This window comes from Thamnophis sirtalis, unplaced genomic scaffold, assembly GCF_051295495.1.
Source record: "Thamnophis sirtalis isolate CommonGarterSnake01/CBP01778 unplaced genomic scaffold, rThaSir2_p1.2 scaffold_3, whole genome shotgun sequence".
Lineage (NCBI taxonomy): Eukaryota > Metazoa > Chordata > Lepidosauria > Squamata > Natricidae > Thamnophis > Thamnophis sirtalis.
In genome coordinates this window covers 83,904,789-83,925,758 of record NW_028261383.1, presented here as the reverse complement: position 1 = coordinate 83,925,758, position 20,970 = coordinate 83,904,789, and the positions used below count along the sequence as shown (strand labels likewise).

Sequence of the window (20,970 nt, the reverse complement as noted above, 5' to 3'; positions counted from 1 at the left end):
TATTAATTGCATACTGCTGTAAGACACTTTCACAAGCCTGGTCACAAAATAATAACTACAATATGTGAATGCGTATTATGTATATATGTGTGCAGGAATTAGATCTGACTTTAACAGCCTTTCTCATTTGAGATTTTTAAATAAACTGTTCTATCACAACATTACTTCATCTGCCTCAAATATTTTATCTTAACTCATTAGGAAATTGCAGTGGATTAAATGTAAAGATAGGAGAAAGTGTCTCTAAAATTCTGAGCATGTGGGTCTTTCTATAACAACACAGAATGTTAATTTTTATTTGACACATTTCAGCTTTATTCTATCACCTGTAATTAATGCAGCTATTGTTGCATATGTTATGCATTTTAAATAGTTATTGTTTATTCTGTACTTCTTACCTTGAGCTATGAAAGTATAAACAATTTATCAAAATTAGTTTGGGCTATTATAAGAAAGTTACCATGCTCCAACTAGTCCTGTTGGTTGACACTTAAACATGCCATGATATGGGAATGTAATATTTATAATATAAAGAAAGACATGTTAAAAACAGCATTTTTGGAATCTTGTTAAAGACTGATTTAAAGTCTTTCTCAGATAAACTACAAACTTAGTTGTAGGGGCCCCAATGTGAGTGTGCCACATTAGAGATGGCTAATGGAATAGAGAACACCCAGCCTCTTTGCTATGTACATTTTGCTCCATCCCATCCCATTTCCTTATTTTAATTCAATTTTTAAATTTAAAATCTTTATTTTAAATGTTTTATATTGCACTTTATTTAACTTCTGCAAGTCACTTAGAGTCATCTCTGGTGAAATGGACACCGCACAAGTTTGATAAAGCAATGAACATTTTTTTTCACTGGGTTTTGGTTGTGATAGTGCAGCTCTTAACTGGCCTTGAGCTTTATGGATTGTTCAATATGATATTACTGGATAGTTTTATCTAACAACTGTTTAGTTCTACAAATGAGAAAGATTCCATTTTTAACATAAAAAAGAAATTATGAACAAAAGTACCTGAAATGACCAGGAAGAAGTGACAAATCCATATACAGAGAATAAAACAAAGCCTTGTGAACTCCAAAGAATAAATTTTAAAATAAATTATCTTCTGCGTTTTTAAAATTATCTTATGTATTTTTTATTGCAGATCCCTTTCTTGTTAATCTATCACTGAGTTCCTTTTCTTGTGTACCTAGATTTTTCTGGCAATCTCAATCCATCTCTGATTCCCCACTGGAGACTATACACCTTCAGAGATTACTCCAAACTTCACAATCTCAGAATCTGTGAGCTGCAGTAGCATAATCATTGTTCTCTGGAAAGATTCCCAATCCAGATCACAATCTGAATAAATCATAAGTTTCTTCAGATGCCCTTTCTCCTCTAGAAGCTTCCATACCAGCTGCCTCATCAACACACTGCAGAAGAATGTTATACCTATTTAGTTGTACCTATATATTTCCCTTCTATCACTATTTTGGGGTAAACTATTCATTGGTGGTTTACACAATTGGGAAGTATTCTAATCAGAGAAGTGAAAAAGGAAAGGGCTAAACCTTGTCTTTGTCTTTCATATCATTGCTCCAATTCAATTCCTCCCAATTCAACCCTACCCCAAACATACTGACTACTTATTTAACTAAAATCAGTTACAGTTTCCCCAACTACAAACTTCACAATTACTATGCAGGATTAAAATACCCGAACTTTATAAGAGCCCTACTAGAAATGTCTAGTCCATTAGTTGGTTATAGGAATAACCAACTAGGTCTTTCAAAGAAGGTCAAAAAAGAAAGGATAAAAGAATAACCGTGTCTCATTGTTTGTCATTAGCATCTAATGCTAATTATGCAATTTAGACATAATTTGCCTTTGAACCTGGAGATTTCATTTTATAAGTATATGATCTAACTTAAAACAAACAAAACCCAAAAGCCAGCAGCCATTGTCACATCACATGATAATGAATTTCATATTTTTTTAATCATACACAAGCAATACGAATATATAACCAACCAGATTCAGGATGACAGATGCATGACATACAAATGCACATTTATTAAAAAAATAAATAAAGGTTATTTAGGGTTCCATGTCTTTAAGCACACAGGAATAATGTATATGCAGCAATAGCCCTTTCTCATCTGAACAATTAATTATTCTAGCTAATAGCTGAGTTTTAATCTGATGCAAGTATGGCAGCCAGTTACTAGGAGACAATGAGTTCTAGTTTTCTCCTATACTTTAAAGCTGAGACTTGGATCAGTCATTCCCTCTCAGCCCATCTCATCTTCATAAAGTTGATGGGATGGAGAAAATACAATGTGGGATCATTACATACGTCATTTTGAGTTGCACAAATAATAATGAGATATAAAGTTAATGTTATAGATATATATAAATTTTGTATGTATGTATTATATGCGTGTGTGTGTGTGTGTGTGTCTGTGTATATTTTGTATGTATGTATGTATGTATGTATGTATAAGTATGTGTGTATGTGTATGTGTATGTGTATATGTGTATATATATATATATATATATATATATATATATATATATATATATATATATATATATATATATATATATATATGTTTATGTGTGTTTTCATAGATAGATAGATAGATAGATAGATAGATAGATAGATAGATAGATAGATAGATAGATAGATAGATAATTACGCTATTCTACTTGACTGCTTGTATACAAAATTTTCTTTTTTAAATGTGATTTTTTTAAAAACAAAATCATGGTTATTATGACAATTTAATTGGAGATTAATTGAAAACTCAAGTATCTGTGTTTTCATACACAATTAGGAAGGCAAATTATGCTCTGATTCACTCCTCTAAGTGAAAAAGGTTGCAATTATGTTATAGAACCTAAATATATGTTTAAGTAATAAATATGGTATGTAGCCCAAAATCATTTTAAATCAGCATATTTAACATGTATCTCCTATTTTCCACATGCTCAGTTAGCGGAAGCCCTATTTTCTTTAATGAAGTTCAAATCAGCATAGCGTTTTAAGAGAAATGTCTTGATAATCAGTTTCCATTTCATGCGTATAAATACTGCAATTACAAAGCTTGAATACATGGGAAATAAAATTATACATTTACATTGCAAATTGCAAAATAGAAAAAGAATACTATTTCAGAAATGAAACTTTGGTTTGTTTACTGTTTCTTAAATATATTCTTAAATACAGTTGTTATACTTTATAGGGGCAGGAAGGCATCAAATAACAATATTTTAACAGTTCCTTCCATCAGTTATTTAGTTCTATTTAGCTGTATTTCATTCTGGACTGCAATGAAAAGTGAATGAAATTTATTTCTATACTTTTTTTAAAATTCAAATGTCATGTAATGATAATTTCAGTCACCTAGACAAGATAAAAATTATTAATTGTAAGATTTTAATAAAAATTACTTGCTTATCCAGACACAGTTTGTTCTGGCCTAGCTTTGTTTTGAAAAAAAATCCCAACTATATTAAAGAATAATATCTACTATTACTGAGATGTTTAATTATCCGTGCTACAAACAGAATCTTCTCCTAAAGGCAATAGCGATTATCAAGTTACCAAGTCTTACTTGTCAATCAAATCCCTGGACAATTCAAAATGATGTTATGCAGTTCACATTTTTATAAACACGCTAAAATGATCTATAATATTTTAATGGAAATCAAATAACCATATGTAAATACAAAGCTCCTATGCCCTTGCTGTAAATCTTTATTTTCCTTTTATAATTCTGTATTTTGAAATTTTTATCTTGGTGTTCTGTTTCTTCAGTCAAAAAGCAATAAAAAATACTATGGGTTTAATCCTGCAATCACAAAAATCAATATATGATGTTTTAACTTATTTTGGTTGGGGCATCTCTTAGGGAAAGCTCCTTAAAAGCACATCTGGAGGGTGAACTTAGGTCTGCAAAAGATAAGTATGGATATTCATTGTGACAAATGCACAGCTAACATCTGTTCAGTGGTTTTGGTGTGGATATATTTCATAAATATTAAAACAATATTTGTAAGGAAATGGTACAGTTGTATTATGGAATATGAAATAGCACATCAAAGGCCTTAGGAAATACATAATCAAATAATATTTTACATAGGTGATGTAAATATAAGTACCTGCTTGATTATAATTAGGATTAGGATTAAAAATTAGGATTGTAATCCTAATTTTGCAATTGTCCTATGTAAGAACAGGACATTTGAACATATGAAGTTGTGATAGGATATCAGGTCCATGCCCATTTAACCTAGAATTCTAACGTTACTATGAAGTAACTGAAAGTATCTCTCCAAATTGCTCTGGAAAATAAAGGGATACTCTGGCAAATAAACCTAAATGCATCATCTCATTTGACAGCACCTAACAGCATGCCATATTGGTTAATCTCTTGAAGTCCTATTCTAGTTTTACCCACAAGTTTCTGCACTATATAGATCAGCATCTATAGCTTTTCATAGCATCCATAACTTCTGATGCCTGACAGATGTTGCCAAATTGAACTGCCTGTATAAATGCCTATTGTATGAAGATCTCCATATCCAGGAGCTTTGTATGTGTCATTTAGAGATTAGCACTGGCAAACAGGAGGAATTTCTCTTCCTTCTGAGATCTCCTTATTTTGGGAACTACACCTAAAATGTTTGTCCATCAAAATGAACAGACGTAAAATGTACCAACCCGCATCGTGTACATTTTGAAGCATGTGCATTTGGGACGGGCTTATGCCTCATGTGTACTTCCACATTAAAGTTGCTTCTAAAATTGCAATTTTTTATCATAATTGACTGGATAATTGCATGAGGGAACAACAGATAAGAGCACATTTTAAATCAGTTTGTAAAATCGACATTAAGGAGTAGAATTAAAAAAAGAGAGGAAAATTGCAGAGAGCAATTATTTTAAAGAAACAAAAAATAAAATGATATGACTATAGTGTCATATAGAGTACAAAACTGTTCTCTTATTTTAGAAAGGGTAGGGCTGAGGACTAAAGTGTTATGGTCATCAACAAAACCATAGTTTACATTAAAGTGAACTATCGTTTCTGATGTTGACTGAGATGTCTATGGAGATTCTCAGTCATCCAGACCATGTTGCCTCACAGGTGCTTTTTCAAATGGCACCTGGACTTTGTTTCTCCTTGAAGATGTTTCCCTTCTCATCCAAGAAGTTTCTTCAGGTCTTCCGATGAGCTTCTTGGATGGGAAGCAAAATGTCTTCAAGTCCAGTTGCCGTTTGAAAAAGAACCTTTGGGATTATCAAGACTGACACTTATTCCTAATTGGATTATTTGCAACTCTGCAGGTATGTTCACAGATTTATTTTTTAAAATAATTTATTTCATAAATAAAGACATAAATATAAACAGGGGAAAATGATACGTGCCACAAGTGTATCTAATGCCCTGGTTGTTTAAAATGTGAAGTATTAGAAAGCATTCCCTTTGTTCCTATACCAGATTTCCTAAAAGAAAGAAAACTGGCTATAAACCAGACACAGTTACTGGATATTAATTTGCAGAGAACACCTACCTCACTCCAAACCAGCATGGTGCCGAATATGACCTGTAACCCATCAAAGAAATTGTCTCCTATGATGATGACAGTGGCACCTCCCGTAGTCCATCCTTCACTTGGACTGATGGCTTTGATACAGGGTGTAGCTGCTTTCCAACACACATGAAAAAGAAGGATTTGGCTGTTAGAATAGGATTTTAATGATAAAAGACCTGGGGGGAGGAAGAGAAAACTTTGATTACCCCCTCCCCTTTCTAATATGAAGATCCCTTTTCTCTGTCTGGCTCACACTGTCCCCCTCTTTTGTAGGAGAAAGATTTCTAGAACAGATTCTTGAAAAGAGAATGATTCCCCATTAATTTTTAATTTTGTTCCTATTTTTTTCTCTTTAAAAGATAATCTTAGTTGGCAGCCCATTGAAAGAAAAGAGCACACTTGCTGCTTGAAGACTGACTGGCTGGAGACAAGAGTGCATTCTTCAGATTCTTAGTTCCTGCCTGTACAAAATGTGACCCTGCTTTCTTCTTTTTGGAAATCCATCATAAAGGACTTTGGTAAACCTGCTTCATGATTATAATGTTTTTGATGGCAAATAGCCATGACGTATCATTATGTTTAAATAATTTTTGCACTTTGCAGTCATGGAAATCTATACAGAGTGTATTTGGAAACACAACAGATCTTTGCAAAGGTTTAGGGGGAAAATGGATTATCTTTTTAAAAGATACCATTACATATTAGAAAATGAAGCCACAGTCCTATTTTTAACCATATGTTTGTTAGCAGTAGCATATATTTTAATGAATCCAAAGATGGTAGGCTTTATAACATTAAGTTTTGAAAGGATGAAACTTAATTACCAATCATCTGAACAGAGCACAAAATCTATAGTTAAAACTAGAACACTTCTCTGCTCCGGCCCTCTGGAATGAGTTCCCCATGGAGATCCGGACCCTCACCACCCTTCAGGCTTTCCGCAAAGCCGTTAAAACCTGGCTGTTCCGACAGGCCTGGGGCTGATGAGTTCCTTTCCCCGGTCGAATTGTGTGGCTGTTGATTGCTTTTAAATTATCTTTGTATTTTGTTCGCTTGTCCTTGTTTTTTTTTTGTTGTATTATCCCCTCCCCGTGGTTTGTTAGCCGCCCTGAATCCCTCTGGGAATAGGGCGGCATAAAAGTGAAATAAACCTATAACCTATAAACCTATCCTAGTTACAATGAATTTGTACAATCCTAGAGTTAATCTAAAAAGTGGCATCATAAAGTAAATGACAAGAACTGAGCAACTTCCATTTATATATCTTTTTAAACTTTCACTTTAGGCATTTTGGCATAAGGTATGTCTGTGCCATTTGGGGTATATTTTTTGGGTTCAAAAACTACTACAGCTTTTCAAGCCTTCACCTTTGGATCTCATTCAGAGATGGCACAGCTTTGTTATGCCAAGACTGAAAGATGACTCACTGTTATTCTTCCTTTTATCTATCTTATTCTCTGCATGACTGCCATGTTAAGCACATCTTCATGGGCAAGTAAAAACCTGCCTGTGGAAAGGAACATTCTTAAATTCTTTTATGAAAATAAGCAATGGGATCTTTCAATGAGCAGGATAAACAAAGTCAAATGCATTCCCTAGTGAATTATGGACACATCCTTATAATTTTTCTAGAAGTATTATCTAAACAGCTTGCTTTTGTCTTTTTCTAAGTTATTTTTTCAACTTCCCGGTCTAGCCTAAATTCTGGGATTTTCTTGGTGACCTTTCGTCCTAGCACTAACTAGATCAAACTCTCCCTCAAAATCAGCAAAAAAACAAAAAAAAAAAAAAAACCCTGGAAAATGCTGGAAGATCAAATTTCTCTTCCTACATATTCCTGAAATCTGCTCTGAATGGCTTGGGGACTCCCTAGAGAATATATGTTGTGTGTATGAGGAGGAGAATGAGTAAGGAAATTCCTTTTATGTATATGCAAATCTGCTCATGTTATGTTGGACTGAGCTACTGCATCTTTCAAGGGAGCATATAGTCATCTTGTTCCAAGATGATCTTCTCTTTCTCTATAAAATGTGACAAAGTTGAAGTTGTGTTGTGTAATGACTATTTCCAAGATTTTGGTAGACTATATGTGTTTAAACTAGACTTGAACCCATATTCCTATTGTCTAGTATTTATACATAGACATTTAGATATGGCAGCTGACCTGAGAGAATTCTCATCTATAGGTGAATACCTTCACGCCCAGACTCACGTACATACCCACAAAGGGTGATGGCCCTCCAAGCAAAGAGAATGATTTTGAGCAACCTTCAAGTATTTATATCCAAATACAAATGGATATGGAGAGAATGATCCAATGGGGCTCAAGTTCAATCCCATTTATCTGTACAATTATAACCATGTGCAAGTTTCTTCTTCCCAGACCAGACTCAATTGCAGTTTTTAAAAAATGAGACTACTGACCCAGGACACAAGGTTTCTCTGAAGATAAATAGGTTTGAATGGATTTTGCATATGTGGGAAAATGGTAATAGAAAATAAATGATCTGTTTTTATATCAAGGCTTTATGTAAAAGCAGCTGTTTAATATGAAGTTGTTTGTTGAAAAATGTGAAATAAGTCATTTGTTCCTTTCCTTTTCATACAGTATGATATAAATACAGACAGAAAGAAAATAAATAGAAATGTAAATAAATATTAAGCAGGCAAAGAATGTACCATTAATAGAATTTTTAACCATTCACTGCTGAATGGTTGAATGGTTCTTTCTGCATTCTACCATTGCACAAAGGATAAAGTGTGTGTGTGTGTGTGTCTGTATATAAAAATATTAAGCAATTAGAATAGAGCAAAAGAAACCCCAAAAGAATTATGATTTTTCCACCCTAAGAAAATGCCATCACTCAATCAAAGCCTTGGTGGTCAGATGGCAAGAAAGACAGGCCATGGCTTTGAACTGGATTAGATTGTGTCTGAATAGCTTCTCCAGGCCCATGGTTCCCATACTCTTTGTAGTGTCCAGGTTGAAGAATTTAAAGAGGCTAAAAGATGCCTAGAGCACTGCTGGCAAATTACAGAGAGTGAGGACAATTAAAGCCTACTCTGATGGTAAGGGTAGTGGAAAATTATCCACCCTTCTTGCATTTGCAAATACCCATTCAGCAGCTCTATTTTTGGTGACCCGCTCGCTTCTCAGAGTTCATCTATAGGATCACTGAGAAGATTATGCTATGCATCTCAGAGATAAAGTCACTTGCATCTGCTCTATATTGGACTCCAACTTTAGGGCAGTGCCAATGGAAACTTACCCAACGGGGCTAAGGCTTGGAAATTTATATGGAGAGAGTTTGATGCCTTTGCACCAGTGGTGGGTTGCAGGAAGTATGCCCAGGTACGGGCGTACTGGAGCCTGCCTGGAGCACCAGATACCATTCTGGTACGGTGCTCCAGAGGGTCCACCTGCCCACCCAAGCTCCTTACCGGTCTTTTAAGTCTTTGGCGCTTCCGCGTATGCGCATACAGAACCTGTGTGATGCTCTGCTGAGCAGCTGGAGTGTTGTGGAGGCTCATGAAGGCGCTAAGATGCATGCACGCGCTGCACGCATTTATGTGAATGCCACTGGGCCCATTCCAACCATACCGATTGGAACAGTATCTAGAACCCACCACTGCTTTGCACCTGGCAAGATAGCTCTCTTGCAGTTTGGCTACCTCTGTGTTAGATTCCTGTTGCTTCTAGCTGGTTAAGGATACCAAGGGAGGGAATACATGATTAGATCTGGGTGATTTTATTGGCTCTCAAGGAGGCATTGGTGTGCCCTGTCCTGAAGGTGGTCACATGGCAACTACTGAGGATTTTGGATGAAGTGGATTATCTGGACTCTTTTCATTCAGAGTTCAGGGTGGGTTATGGGAGTGAAATAGCGTTGATCAAACTATTAGTTTATACCTGATGGGACAGGATGGGACTATCTTCACTCTTCTTGACTTTTTAATAGCTTTTGATATCATCAATGATACCTTTCTGGACTTGCTTTGGGAGTTAGATGAAGGTCATTGTGCTCATTCATCTCCTTTCTCCAGGACAGTTCCAGTCAATGTTGCTAGGTGAGAGAGTTCCAGTCTGTGACACTTAGCCACCCCTAGCTCAAGCTGACATTTGCATATTCAATGACCATAAATGACCATAACAGAGGTGAGCCTCTGCTTCCATTTAGGGTTTGAGGTTTGAGGTTGAGGTTTGTTTTATTTATATGCCACCCTATTCCCTGCGGGACTCAGGGCGGCGAACAACCCAAAGGGGAAAGGGAAACATACAATACAATACATGCATTTAAAAAATAGCCAACAGCCACACAGATCGAGAGGGGAAGGGAACTCATCAACCCCAGGCCTGCCGACACAGCCAGGTCTTAACGGTTTTTTGGAACGCCTGGAGAGAGGTGAGGGTCCAAATCTCTGCAGGGAGTTCGTTCCAGAGGGCCGGAGCTGCCACAGAGAAGGCCCTCCCCCGGGTGGTAGCCAGATGGCATTGGCTGGTAGACGGAACCCGGAGGAGGCCAACCCTGTGTGATCTAATGGGTCTTTGGGAGGTAATTGGCAGCAGGCGGTCTCCCAGGTCCAATACCATGAAGGGCTTTATAAGTGACGACTAGCACCTTGAAGCGTATCCGGAGACCGATCGGTAACCAGTGCAGCTCGTGGAGGATAGGTGTAACGTGGGTGTACCGAGGTGCACCCACGATCGCTCGCGCGGCTGCATTCTGGATGAGTTGAAGTCTCCGAATGCTCTTCAAGGGCTGCCCCATGTACAGCGCATTGCAGTAGGGGCACTTGCATCTGTTACTTGTTTCATTGTTTATTTCAGTAGCAACTGTGTTCACTGCATATGTATCCTTAGCATTCTGATTCTTTTGGCTCTCGGGTTTTTGAGTATAATTAAGAAGTTGCCATTTCTTAATGTAGTGACTAGTCTGGTGGTTGTACTTTATCTGGATTTGTTGTTCAAAGCGTACAGTTCTTTCAGTTCTCAAAGGCATACCTATGCATCGCCTTATTATAAAAAGTATAATTCATGACAGTATACAAGACAGTCTATAGAAGTGTTGTCAATACTGAAGGCATTTTAAATGCATGTTTTACTGAATCAAACTAACACTTCATGCATGATACATGACTTATAAAGCTCCTTACATAATCATTCTATCATACTAAATGAAATGTACAATTTATGATCTTTATGAAATCAATGGCGTTGCATATTTAGATTGTCACTGAATTGTGCTCAAAGCAAAAGTACTTTATAGTAGTGACATCAATAGGAAAAAAAGGGAATGGGTTTGTTTCTAGAAAACCTGGGAAGAGAACAGTCCACAAATGACAAAGGTGCCAGTAGAGTTTCTTTCAAAGCAGCAAATATGCATACAAAACTCTAGAAAATGCTGCTCACTAGAAATGTCTAAGCCTTCTATAAAAGGACAGGAAATAAACCTACTAAAATTTAGAAACACCTTTCTGAAGAGTCTTAAAATTTCCACAAATCGCATCAGTTACAAATCGAATAGGCACTATCCTGGCATTTTGACTTATACATGTTAGATCAAGGAAAGGGAAGCAAATGCATGAGCCAGTTCCGGCCTTAAGAACCTGGCTTGGTTTTTTTTTCCACTTGCGTTTTTAGGCACAAAGCAAATGCCACTTAAAGTACAAGGGCTTCCCCAAAGTTGTTGTCACAAACTACATTGCCCTTTGTGGGGTTTTCTCCCATTTTTGTAGCCACTGTGGATAGAGAATTTCCTCTCTTCAAACAGTGACAATAAAATGATTACCCTGCCTCAGTTTAGCATAATTGTTCAGAAATGCTCATAGCATATTGCCAACTGAAAGTGGAAATTATTAGGTAGCTGTTCTTTGTTATAATAATGATCACTCCACAAATAAAAGCTCTTCTCCCAAAGGTACAGCAAGGCACAAAATGCTAATTTCTGAAGATTATGTGCCTGCTTTTATTAAATATTACTGTGCCCTGTTCTGTTTGAGGGTTTCACTGCTCTGATTGTTTTATGAGTGCCATGTTAATGTCATTCCCATCTCGCTAGCAGCAGGCACACATTTTAGCTTTTGCAGAATTGATCAAAGGCTACGTGCTGTGGGAATTGCTGAGAAAACACGGACAAGCAGTAAAAATCTAACTGATTAATTGGTTTAAATTTCATTTCAGGGTGTTGACCTTTGGCTTGGGAGTCTAATACTACACTAAGAGTCAGGCCTAATTACGAGATTTCCAATTTGCTTCGCACAAAGGCGGCGAGAGAGAGAGGGGAAAATGAATGCGAGAAATAATTATAGAGAGGTGGGGGATTTCTTCTGCTTCTATATTTATTTAACTGCTAACATTCTCTATGTGTGTGCATATGCTCACACGAATATACAAACATTTTTACTGGGGATGCCCTATCATCACCTGCTGGGAAACCAGAGCGTCTAATGATACAAATAAATTAAGAAGCTACTGGCAGTGTCAAAGCTTGTGATTTGCCATATCGAAGAGATGATGTTTCAAAGGCTGGGAGATAAAACACACCCTTCATTAGTAAGTAAACAATATCCTCCTCTTCCCCACCCCCAACTCCCAAAAGAAAAATCTATTTCATTGATATAAAACAAGGGGAAATGGTGCTTACTTGGTAGTTTATGGGTGGCCTTGGAAATAAGGGTTAATTGAACTGAGATGTGCAGACTTACTGAGCCGAATTAGTGACATGCAGAGCTATCGGCCAAGTTCTGGCTTTGCTCTTTTTTTGGTTCAGAAAATCTGTGCTATGATTAACGTGGAGGTTGTGCAGGTACTGAAGAGTGACCCATTTCATAGCCTCTTCAGTATTTATCATAAAAGACTGGGTTAGCTTCCATAGAGAAAGCTTTGTAGCTCTAAGTCCAAATAGAGTAGGATGATGCACAAATATAGCCACTGGTTACAACTGAAATGGATAATTGCAGTCTATATTCACAGGAGCCAGCAAACTGGGGAGAATAGGATGCTACCAAACTGGGAAGTAAAGAAAGAGGTAAGCAACCAGTTCTAATAAAATAAGTTTGTTTATACTTAAACTGGAAAGTATTTGCTCAAATAGTCCCAAGTAAACTAATTAAAATATCCATATTCCATTAATAATTCATTCTTCCATAGAAATTAAAATGCCTTAGATTACATATGTACCAAATTTTACCTTCCGGTTTCTCTACCCTTTCTGCACTTAATGAAGGCTTAATGAAACAGAGTTATGTGTAAGATATTCAGAGGTATAGCATGGTGCAACCAAAGGCTAAATAATGAGCTAAACAAGAACCCCTGTAAGCCTGGCCGCGCAGCATAATTTTAATAATAATAATAACAATAATAATAATAATAATAATCATCATCATCAGCAGCAGCAGCAGCACACTGAGTGCTATTCCAAAAGCACTGGAATTACATTTAAAACAGTTAAAAATTGACAAAATCACCAGCAGTCAAATGCAAAAAGCCGCACTGTTTGGATCTGCACGCATATTACGAAAATACGTTACGACATCCTAGGCCCCTGGGTGGGGCCCAACTAGTAATCAATGCCAAATCCAGCGAAACAACTGGCCACTGTGATACAATTCTGTTGTTGCGAATAACAACAACAACAACAACAACACAATGCAAAAACCTGCTAATAGAAATGGAATGGCAATAGAAAAATAAAGTAAAGTTAGTACAATTGTAATAGATGCCTTGGATGCAACCCCCAAAGAGCTGAAACACTATTTGATAACCCTCAGCACTGATAAAATCACCATCAGTCAATTGTAAAAGGTAGCTTTACTTGGAAGAGTTTACATCCTGTAACAATACCTTCAAACATCAACATCTTCCTATCCCAGGTCCTTGGGAATGAGTCCATAAGTGGATAAAATTCCCAAATCCAGTGTGAACATCTGGCTGACTATGTGACGAACCATAATAACACAATACTGCAGTATCAAATACAAGGACCAGCTGACTGCAAGAAACAAATGAACTAATGTACAGCAAGGTGACAGCTATAACTGAATACCTTAGATGCAAAATGAACAAACAAGAAAAAAAAAAGTCAAACAGTTCCACAATGGAAGATCAGGTTGGAAAATAAGATCAGATGCAAGCAAGCTAGGGGGAAAAAATAAAGAAAAGAAGTCCAAACAATATCTGATCAAGAAATATCACCCAGAAACAAGGAAGATCAAGGAAGCAAATAACAGCTACATCCAAGAAGATCAGCAGATACAAAGGTTGAATTGCACACTCCAGGCAGACTCTCCAATTTCAGTTGAATCAAAAATGTTTCTACCAAATGTAATAAACCAGTCAACACCTGACAAAGAAGTAACAGTACAGTTACAGTTCTGTGCACAGCTATTGAACAATCCAAAGAAATATAATAAGAATGCAACTTCGATAAAGGTGATGGGGAAAAAATGAAAAGATGCTGAAATGAAAGAACTTGTAATAACTGGTGGAGAAAAGGGCAAGGAAGATCAAGAATTGGTTAGCACCAGACAAAGAAGAACTGCATGGTTTTTGATTGAAACAGCTGACTGGTCTATTGTACATTCACTCATTCCCAATAACATAGTGCAAGGAGGTGAAATGGAAGATTAGTTAGACTCTGGCAAAAGCCTACCTGGTAAAGGTAGATAAAGTGAACAAAAGGGACAGCACTAGTCAACTGCAGGCCAATTACCTGCTTACCAACAACTTTCAAATTGCTAACTGGTGTGGTAGCTGATGCAGTCCAGCAGTCTCTAGCTCTCTCCACTTGAGCAAAAACGAAACTGACCAAACATCATGAAGGGAATTAGCACCTGGACAATTCTAGTCATTAGATAGATAAGAGAAATGGTGGTATGGACTCAAGCAGAATTAAAAGCCCTGGCTAGGAAGATGAGGCCCATGTAAAGTGTGTTGCAGTAGTCAAGCTATGTAGCCCACTTCTGCTCCCAAAATAGGACAGTGTAGATCTGGTACACCAGATGAAGCTGGGCAAAAGCCTTCCTAGCCATATCTGCCACCTGCTCACTGAGCAGGATCTGTGAATCTAGGAAGACCTCCAAACTGTGCACCATTCTTGAATGGTGAAGTGCAACCCCAAGCTCAGAGTTGGAATAAACCCACGTTTTAGTGATCCAAACACCCATAGGCACTGGGTCTTGGTAGGCTTGAGTTGGAGATGATTCCTCCCCATCCAAACTCAAATATCCTGCAGGCACTGGGACAGAACCTCAACTGCCTCTCTTGGCTGGCATAGAGTAGAAAGATATAATTAGGTAACATCAGCAACTGAACTCTCAATAAGAGGATTTTGAAGATCCACTGAGAGTCTCGCATAGCATACTTCATTATGTAAAAATTATGCTTCTATTAAATAACCTAAAGAATGGTATCATTTCATATTTTATACCCAGCTACCCAATTTCTTCTTAAAAACTTCATGTCTATCTAATAAAATGAGGATTTCTGTACAACAACATAGAACTAGTATGCTCTGCGATGTACAAAAATGACTTGACATAGTCACTATAACCATGGTGAAGACTCAATTATAGAAAGTTTGATTATTGGTCAGCTATCTCATTATGTTTAGTGCTGACAGAAGTTTTCCAAGAATTATATTTGAGACCTTTTGCTTCTAAAGCATCTGCTTTACTACTGAGCTACATATTCCAACAAAGAGGTCTCCATTCAGTTATCTTCAGAAGTTGACCTCCCTCCACCTTATTCCATTCTCTCTTGGCCTCTGGCAAAGGTGCAAGAATACAGCATGGGGAGACTTCTAAAGCTGCAGGAAAATTTGACAACATATTGAATTATACTTCCAACTTATGGACCCCTGCAGAATAAAAATGTGCTAGTCTACTTTGTTTCTCAGCTCCAGAGAGCCAGATCAGTGTTCCTTCTTGGACTTATCAGTAGGGAGCAATATAGATATATTTTTTATTTGCACTTTTGTTTTTAATCAAACTTATATTGTAAAAATATTAATATTTTGCATATTCATTTGAGGAAAATGTGGTAGGTAAATGGCTTCATTATGATTACATAGGCTGTAAGAGCTGTGGTGGTGCAGTGGTTAGAATGCAGTACTGCAGGGATAACTCACTGCTCACTCCTGGAGTTCGATTCTGGGTGGCTCAAGGTTGACCTAGCTTTCCATCCTTCCGAGGTTGGTAAAATGAGAACCCAGATTATTGGGGGCAATATGTTGACTCTGGAAACCACTTAGAGAGGGCTGAAAAGCACTGTGAAGTGGTACATAATTCTAAGTGCTATTGCTATTATTATTTTTCTACAGAATGAAAATAAATTCTGTCGCTTTACTGTGACCATCACAAATAATATTTTAGTTAAAAATAATTTTATTTGTAAACAGCACATCAAAGCTCAGGGAAAAACACAGTTCCTTTTTATGCCTTCCCCTAGTTAAGTGCTAAAATAAATACTTATTGATTTTTTTTCTATGTCATTTTCTATGCCTGTAAGAAAGAAGAGAACAGATTTTGTTACACTGCTTTTGACTTCACACTTGGAAGACAGAGAAGATCACTCATTATATTTTCAAGTCAATTTGTCATGTGCAGTTATCCCAGAAATGTAACAGGAAAGAAGAGTTTCTACTGGTGCAAGAGGAGATACCCTTCTAGAAAAATAAAAAAAGAGCTGAAAAAAACCCTGTAATTCATCCAATTCTTCAAATCATATGGAAGTTGACAGCACTGCAAATATATACAGTGTTGGCACATATAAGTAAAGGGAAACATTCCCCTCACACATACCGTATTTTTCAGAGTATAAGACGCACAGGAGTATAAGACGTACCAAGGTTTTGAAGAGGCAATTTTTTTTAAAAAAGTAGATAGGTAGATAGAGGGAGGAAGAGAGGGAGGGAGAGAGAGAGAAATACAGTAGGTAGATAGGGAGAGAGAGAGAGACAAATATAGTAGGTAGGGAGAGAGAGACAGAAAGAGAGAAAGAGAGAGAAATACGGTGAGTAGGAAGAGAGAGAAAGAGAGAGAGGGAGGAAGAAAGACAGTAGGTAGGTAGGGAGAGAGAGAGAGAGAAATACAGTAGGTAGGAAGAGAGAGAGAGTACGTACCTACCTACCTACTGTCTTTGGTAGATAGAGGGAGAGAGAGAGAGAAATACAGTGGATAGGTAGGGGGGGAGAGAGTAGGTAGGTAGGTACGTAGGTAGATAGAGGGGAGACAGAGAGAGAAATACAGTAGGTAGTTAGGGAGAGAGAGAGAGGTAGGTAGATAGAGGGATAGAGGGAGAGAAAGGTAGATAGAGGGAGGGGAGGGAGCGAGAGAGAGAGAGAGAAAGAGAGAGAGAGAGAAGGTAGGTAGGTAGGTAGATGATTCCAGGTGTATTTATCCATGTGCTGGAGAAGGAAATCACTGACAATATGCAGCTAGGACTTTGTTTCTGCTGGCATATTACTTGATCAATCTAATTCTCATCAATCACTCTAACTAAAGAGCTTTCTGAAAGGAAAAAAAAAGTTTTTGCACTACGCAAATCTCCCCAAAACACCTCATTTTTTTGTGAAAATGGGTCCATTTTTTTTTAAAAAAAGGCATAAATAGTCTTTGGAGTGCTCCTGGGAGGGGGGGGGCAAAAATGAACAAAAAGCAGCCCATTTTTTGAAAAAACGGGCACATTTTCTGTCAAGAAAATTGCATGCATAGTCTTATGGGGGCTTATAGAGTGCTTCTGGAGGCTGGGGGAGAGGGAGAAATTGAGCAAAAATGCCCTCTCCAGCCCCCAGGAGCTCTCTGAAAGCCTCCTACAAACTATGCACGGCCATTTTGGTAAAGGGTCGAGGCTTCAGGAAGCAAAAAATGCTGTATTCGATGTATAAGATGCACCCAGATTTTCAGTCTCTATTTTGAGGGGAAAAGGTGCATCTTATACTACGAAAAATACGGTATGTCTTAGTTGTTTCCGACTCTAGGGGGTAGTGCTCATCTCCATTTCAAAGCTGAAGAGCCAGCGCTATCTGAAGACATCTCTGTGGTCATGTAGCTGGCATGACTAAATGCCGAAGGCACATGGAACGCTGTTCCCTCTCACCAAAGTGGTCCCTATTTTTCTCTAGAACTGAAGCTGGGACAAGTAAAGGGAGCTCACTCCATTACGTGGCACTAGAGATTCTAACCGCTGAACTGCTGACCTTTCTGATCAACAAGCTCAGCATCTTAGCCACTGAGCCACTGCATCCGCACATATACCAACTGGCTAAGTTTGTTCTTCACTTAGTGTAGGGTAGGAAGAGAACTGTGTTAGTCCATGGTGGCAAAAAAAAAAACCAGGACTCCAGTAGCATCTTTTCTAACTAACAAGTGTTATTTTAAAATGTTTTGTGAACTGCAACTCAGTTGATCAAAGACACACTATAGCTAGGCAGATACAAGATTTACATTGAGGCGATGGTAAAGAGGAAGAGGAAAACAGTTTGGTTATGCAGGCGCAGATTACCTATGATACAGATTACAAGTATTTTATCCATCAACAATTCTAATATGCTTATAATCCACTATGTTTGTTGAGATCTTCTGAGATTGCCTGTACAGAAAAGCATAATCTCAGAAGAGTATTTCAACTCTTCTGGTCTTCCGGAGAGATAGAGTATTTTTTATTAGAAATAGTTAACAGTTGTTAGTCTGTTCACCAGATCTTAGTTTTGTTTATTTTATTAAAGGGAATTTATTGCCATTTTGAATTGTCCCTAGAAATCAATTCCCAGGTCCCTCATGGGATGTTCATGATGAACAAATTTGGATTTTAATTTTGTATAAATCTACATAGTTTTCTTTTCAGCAATCCAACCCATTACATAAATCTCTATGATACAATAGCAATAATCATTATTTTACTTATGTTGATTAAATGCAAAAATAAAGCCATAGATTGAGGGGCTGGGCCTGAGGAGAAGAAAGGCAAAGGATTCAAGGCCAAAGAGGGAGGCTCAAAATATAATACTTGATAAAACACTTCCACTGCAAATGTCTAAATCCAAAGAGACTAAAATTCCCAGACCTGAATGTCAGGAGTTATATACAGATACATAGAAGGAAGCATAAAACGCATATATAAAAATCATGGCTGAGAAAAATAAAGCTAAACTTCCCTGCCACCACAGCCATATATTTCTTTATTTGCTGCCTCCAGTCCATCTGTGTTGCTTTGGAATAGCAATGTTTCTACATGTTTCTTCAGTAATGAAGAAAGAATGTCAGACTTTCTATAGTAATAATTATTTTCATGGTGTACAATTGATAACAGAGTGCAATTATTTTGTTTCAGAATGTGAACATAGTGTTCCAAGCAAGCTAGCCAATATATTATGACGGCACAGTTGTAATTTTTCTACAGCTAACTGGACCACCTACTAAATCATTCTGGTCAAATTTGAAATAAAACTCTTCTGTTTTCCAGACACACAATAGCCACTTTGTATAAAGTGTCAGGCTTAGTTATATAATGGGATTTCATTGACAGTAGGAAGATTCTATGCTTGCATTATGTGGAAAACAAGCTCCACCTTTCCATCTCACATATTAAAGGTTTTTCTTCTGAACCCCCTTTTTTGTATCAGTTCATTTTTTCCCCCTGAAGCTGCACAAAGCAGCCAATCTTTTAAAAGGGGAAAGGAAAACTTTAAAAATGAATGCAATATATATGGATATATAAGGAAATTGTTGAGGAAGAAGGAACTGTAATTTGGTTTCCACAAATAAAAATTCAAGCTTTAAGAACTCTTATTCCTATTTAGATTCTTCCTTTAAATAAAGGACTCTTTTAAAGGAAGTTTCCAGAGCCTGGAAATCAGAAAGTCAAATAACTACTAGAAAATCTAGAATGTTAATCTTGGCCTATGCTGTATTTTTAACAAGTGCTGAATTTATATGCATCGTAATCCAGATGGCCATAAGAGGAATCACCCTGATAGGATTAAACCTTTGTATTGAACCTGCCCGTCTGTTCAAGTTTTATTTGCTGTTCAGAATATAAATTTGCTGCCTCAGTATATTCTTTAGCACAAGTAACAGCCACATTCTGCAGGCAAACATAGAACAAGCACCCACGCACACATCCTTAAACACTTATTAGTAATGTGTAATATAAGTAGCTTGAAGTTTACTGCCAATGAAGCATGCTAAATTTAATATTCATCTGAAGCACAAAGTGTGTAGTCTCTAAATTTGAACAACCACAACAAGAAGATATTTGTTGTTGTTCAGGGACTTGTTCAATTCATTAAACCTTAATACCACTATAAATTCACAGATAAAGGTATGACGGCATATCAAGTGGGGAGTCTTTGAAAACTAAGCTAGAATGTCAGATGCAATTTTAGTTCCCAAATAGGCTGTTAAATATTCTGGATTAGTTTAGAAAGGATAACAATAAGAATGGTTATTTCTGTCTCACTTTGGCTGCAGGCTGGAGCAACAGGAGAAGGAGAAAAATCAAGAAAACAAATCCTGCTCTGTAGAAAAAAGAGAAAAAGTTCCAGCATCACTCTGTCCAGCTGGGATGACCAATGCTTATCATAGGCCAGTAGGCAGGATAGTAATCATCTGAGATGCAGTTTGGGTATATTCAGCATACATCAATGGAAGAGCCCCATCATATTAAAAGCCTTCCATTACTAGAATAGGAAGACAGATGGTCCAGCTGCCCCTTAAGGATGAAGATGAGGGCTAAAGGTTAATAGATGGGATCCTGAAATGAATATATGTTTCAATCAGGAGAAAAAGGTCAAGAAAAAAAAACAAAACAAACAAGGAAACAACCTCAACATCCACTAATTTAGCTGGGTAGTCGGGGGGTTAGCTTTTGAGATAGGAGTAATATGGTTGTGCATCAACTTTGCCAGACCTTGAAAATAAAAAAGTAATCATTCTTAATTTGCAGTGCACAAACATACATCACCTAGAAAACTGAAAAGAAGGGTGGATAGGATTGTCTTCTCATAGCTTCCCCCCCCCCCCATCCCCAAGTGCATTTTATGTGCTATGGGTAGGGTTTCATTGGAAGTGGATAGACTAACTTCAACTACTCTTGGAGGAAAAAAAAATACATCCATAAATCAAGATGTGAAAAGAAGAGCTTTCCTCTACTCCAAGGCAGGATTCTGCAAGTTTTGGGTCAGTTAAATTGAAGTTTGAATGACATTCACTAGGATATAATTCCACTGAACAGGGAGAGATATTAATTCTGAACAAATTTTTTTTTTCTACTTCATAAGGATAGATGATAGACATGCAGGCAGGCAGACAAATAATTCTAGAGAAGTCACAACTCTTTAGGTTCTAGTTTTGGAGCTCCACAAAAAGACTTAGGGCG

At 37.2% G+C, this 20,970-nt stretch overlaps 1 protein-coding gene across 8 annotated transcripts in view; it reads right to left on the bottom strand.

The window, feature by feature from the left end:
• The window catches only part of EBF1 (EBF transcription factor 1), a 359,655-nt gene that overhangs the window by 64,643 nt on the left and 274,042 nt on the right, over nucleotides 1–20,970 (bottom strand). For 4 of the 8 annotated variants that reach the window (XM_014059163.2, XM_014059169.2, XM_014059167.2 and 1 more), the window contains exon 9: nucleotides 5,574–5,707. In XM_014059163.2, coding sequence (XP_013914638.1) covers nucleotides 5,574–5,707 — 134 coding nt within the window. The remainder of the gene's footprint in view (nucleotides 1–5,573; nucleotides 5,708–20,970) is intronic. The other 4 variants (XM_014059168.2, XM_014059172.2, XM_014059166.2 and 1 more) reach the window with 1 other exon arrangement.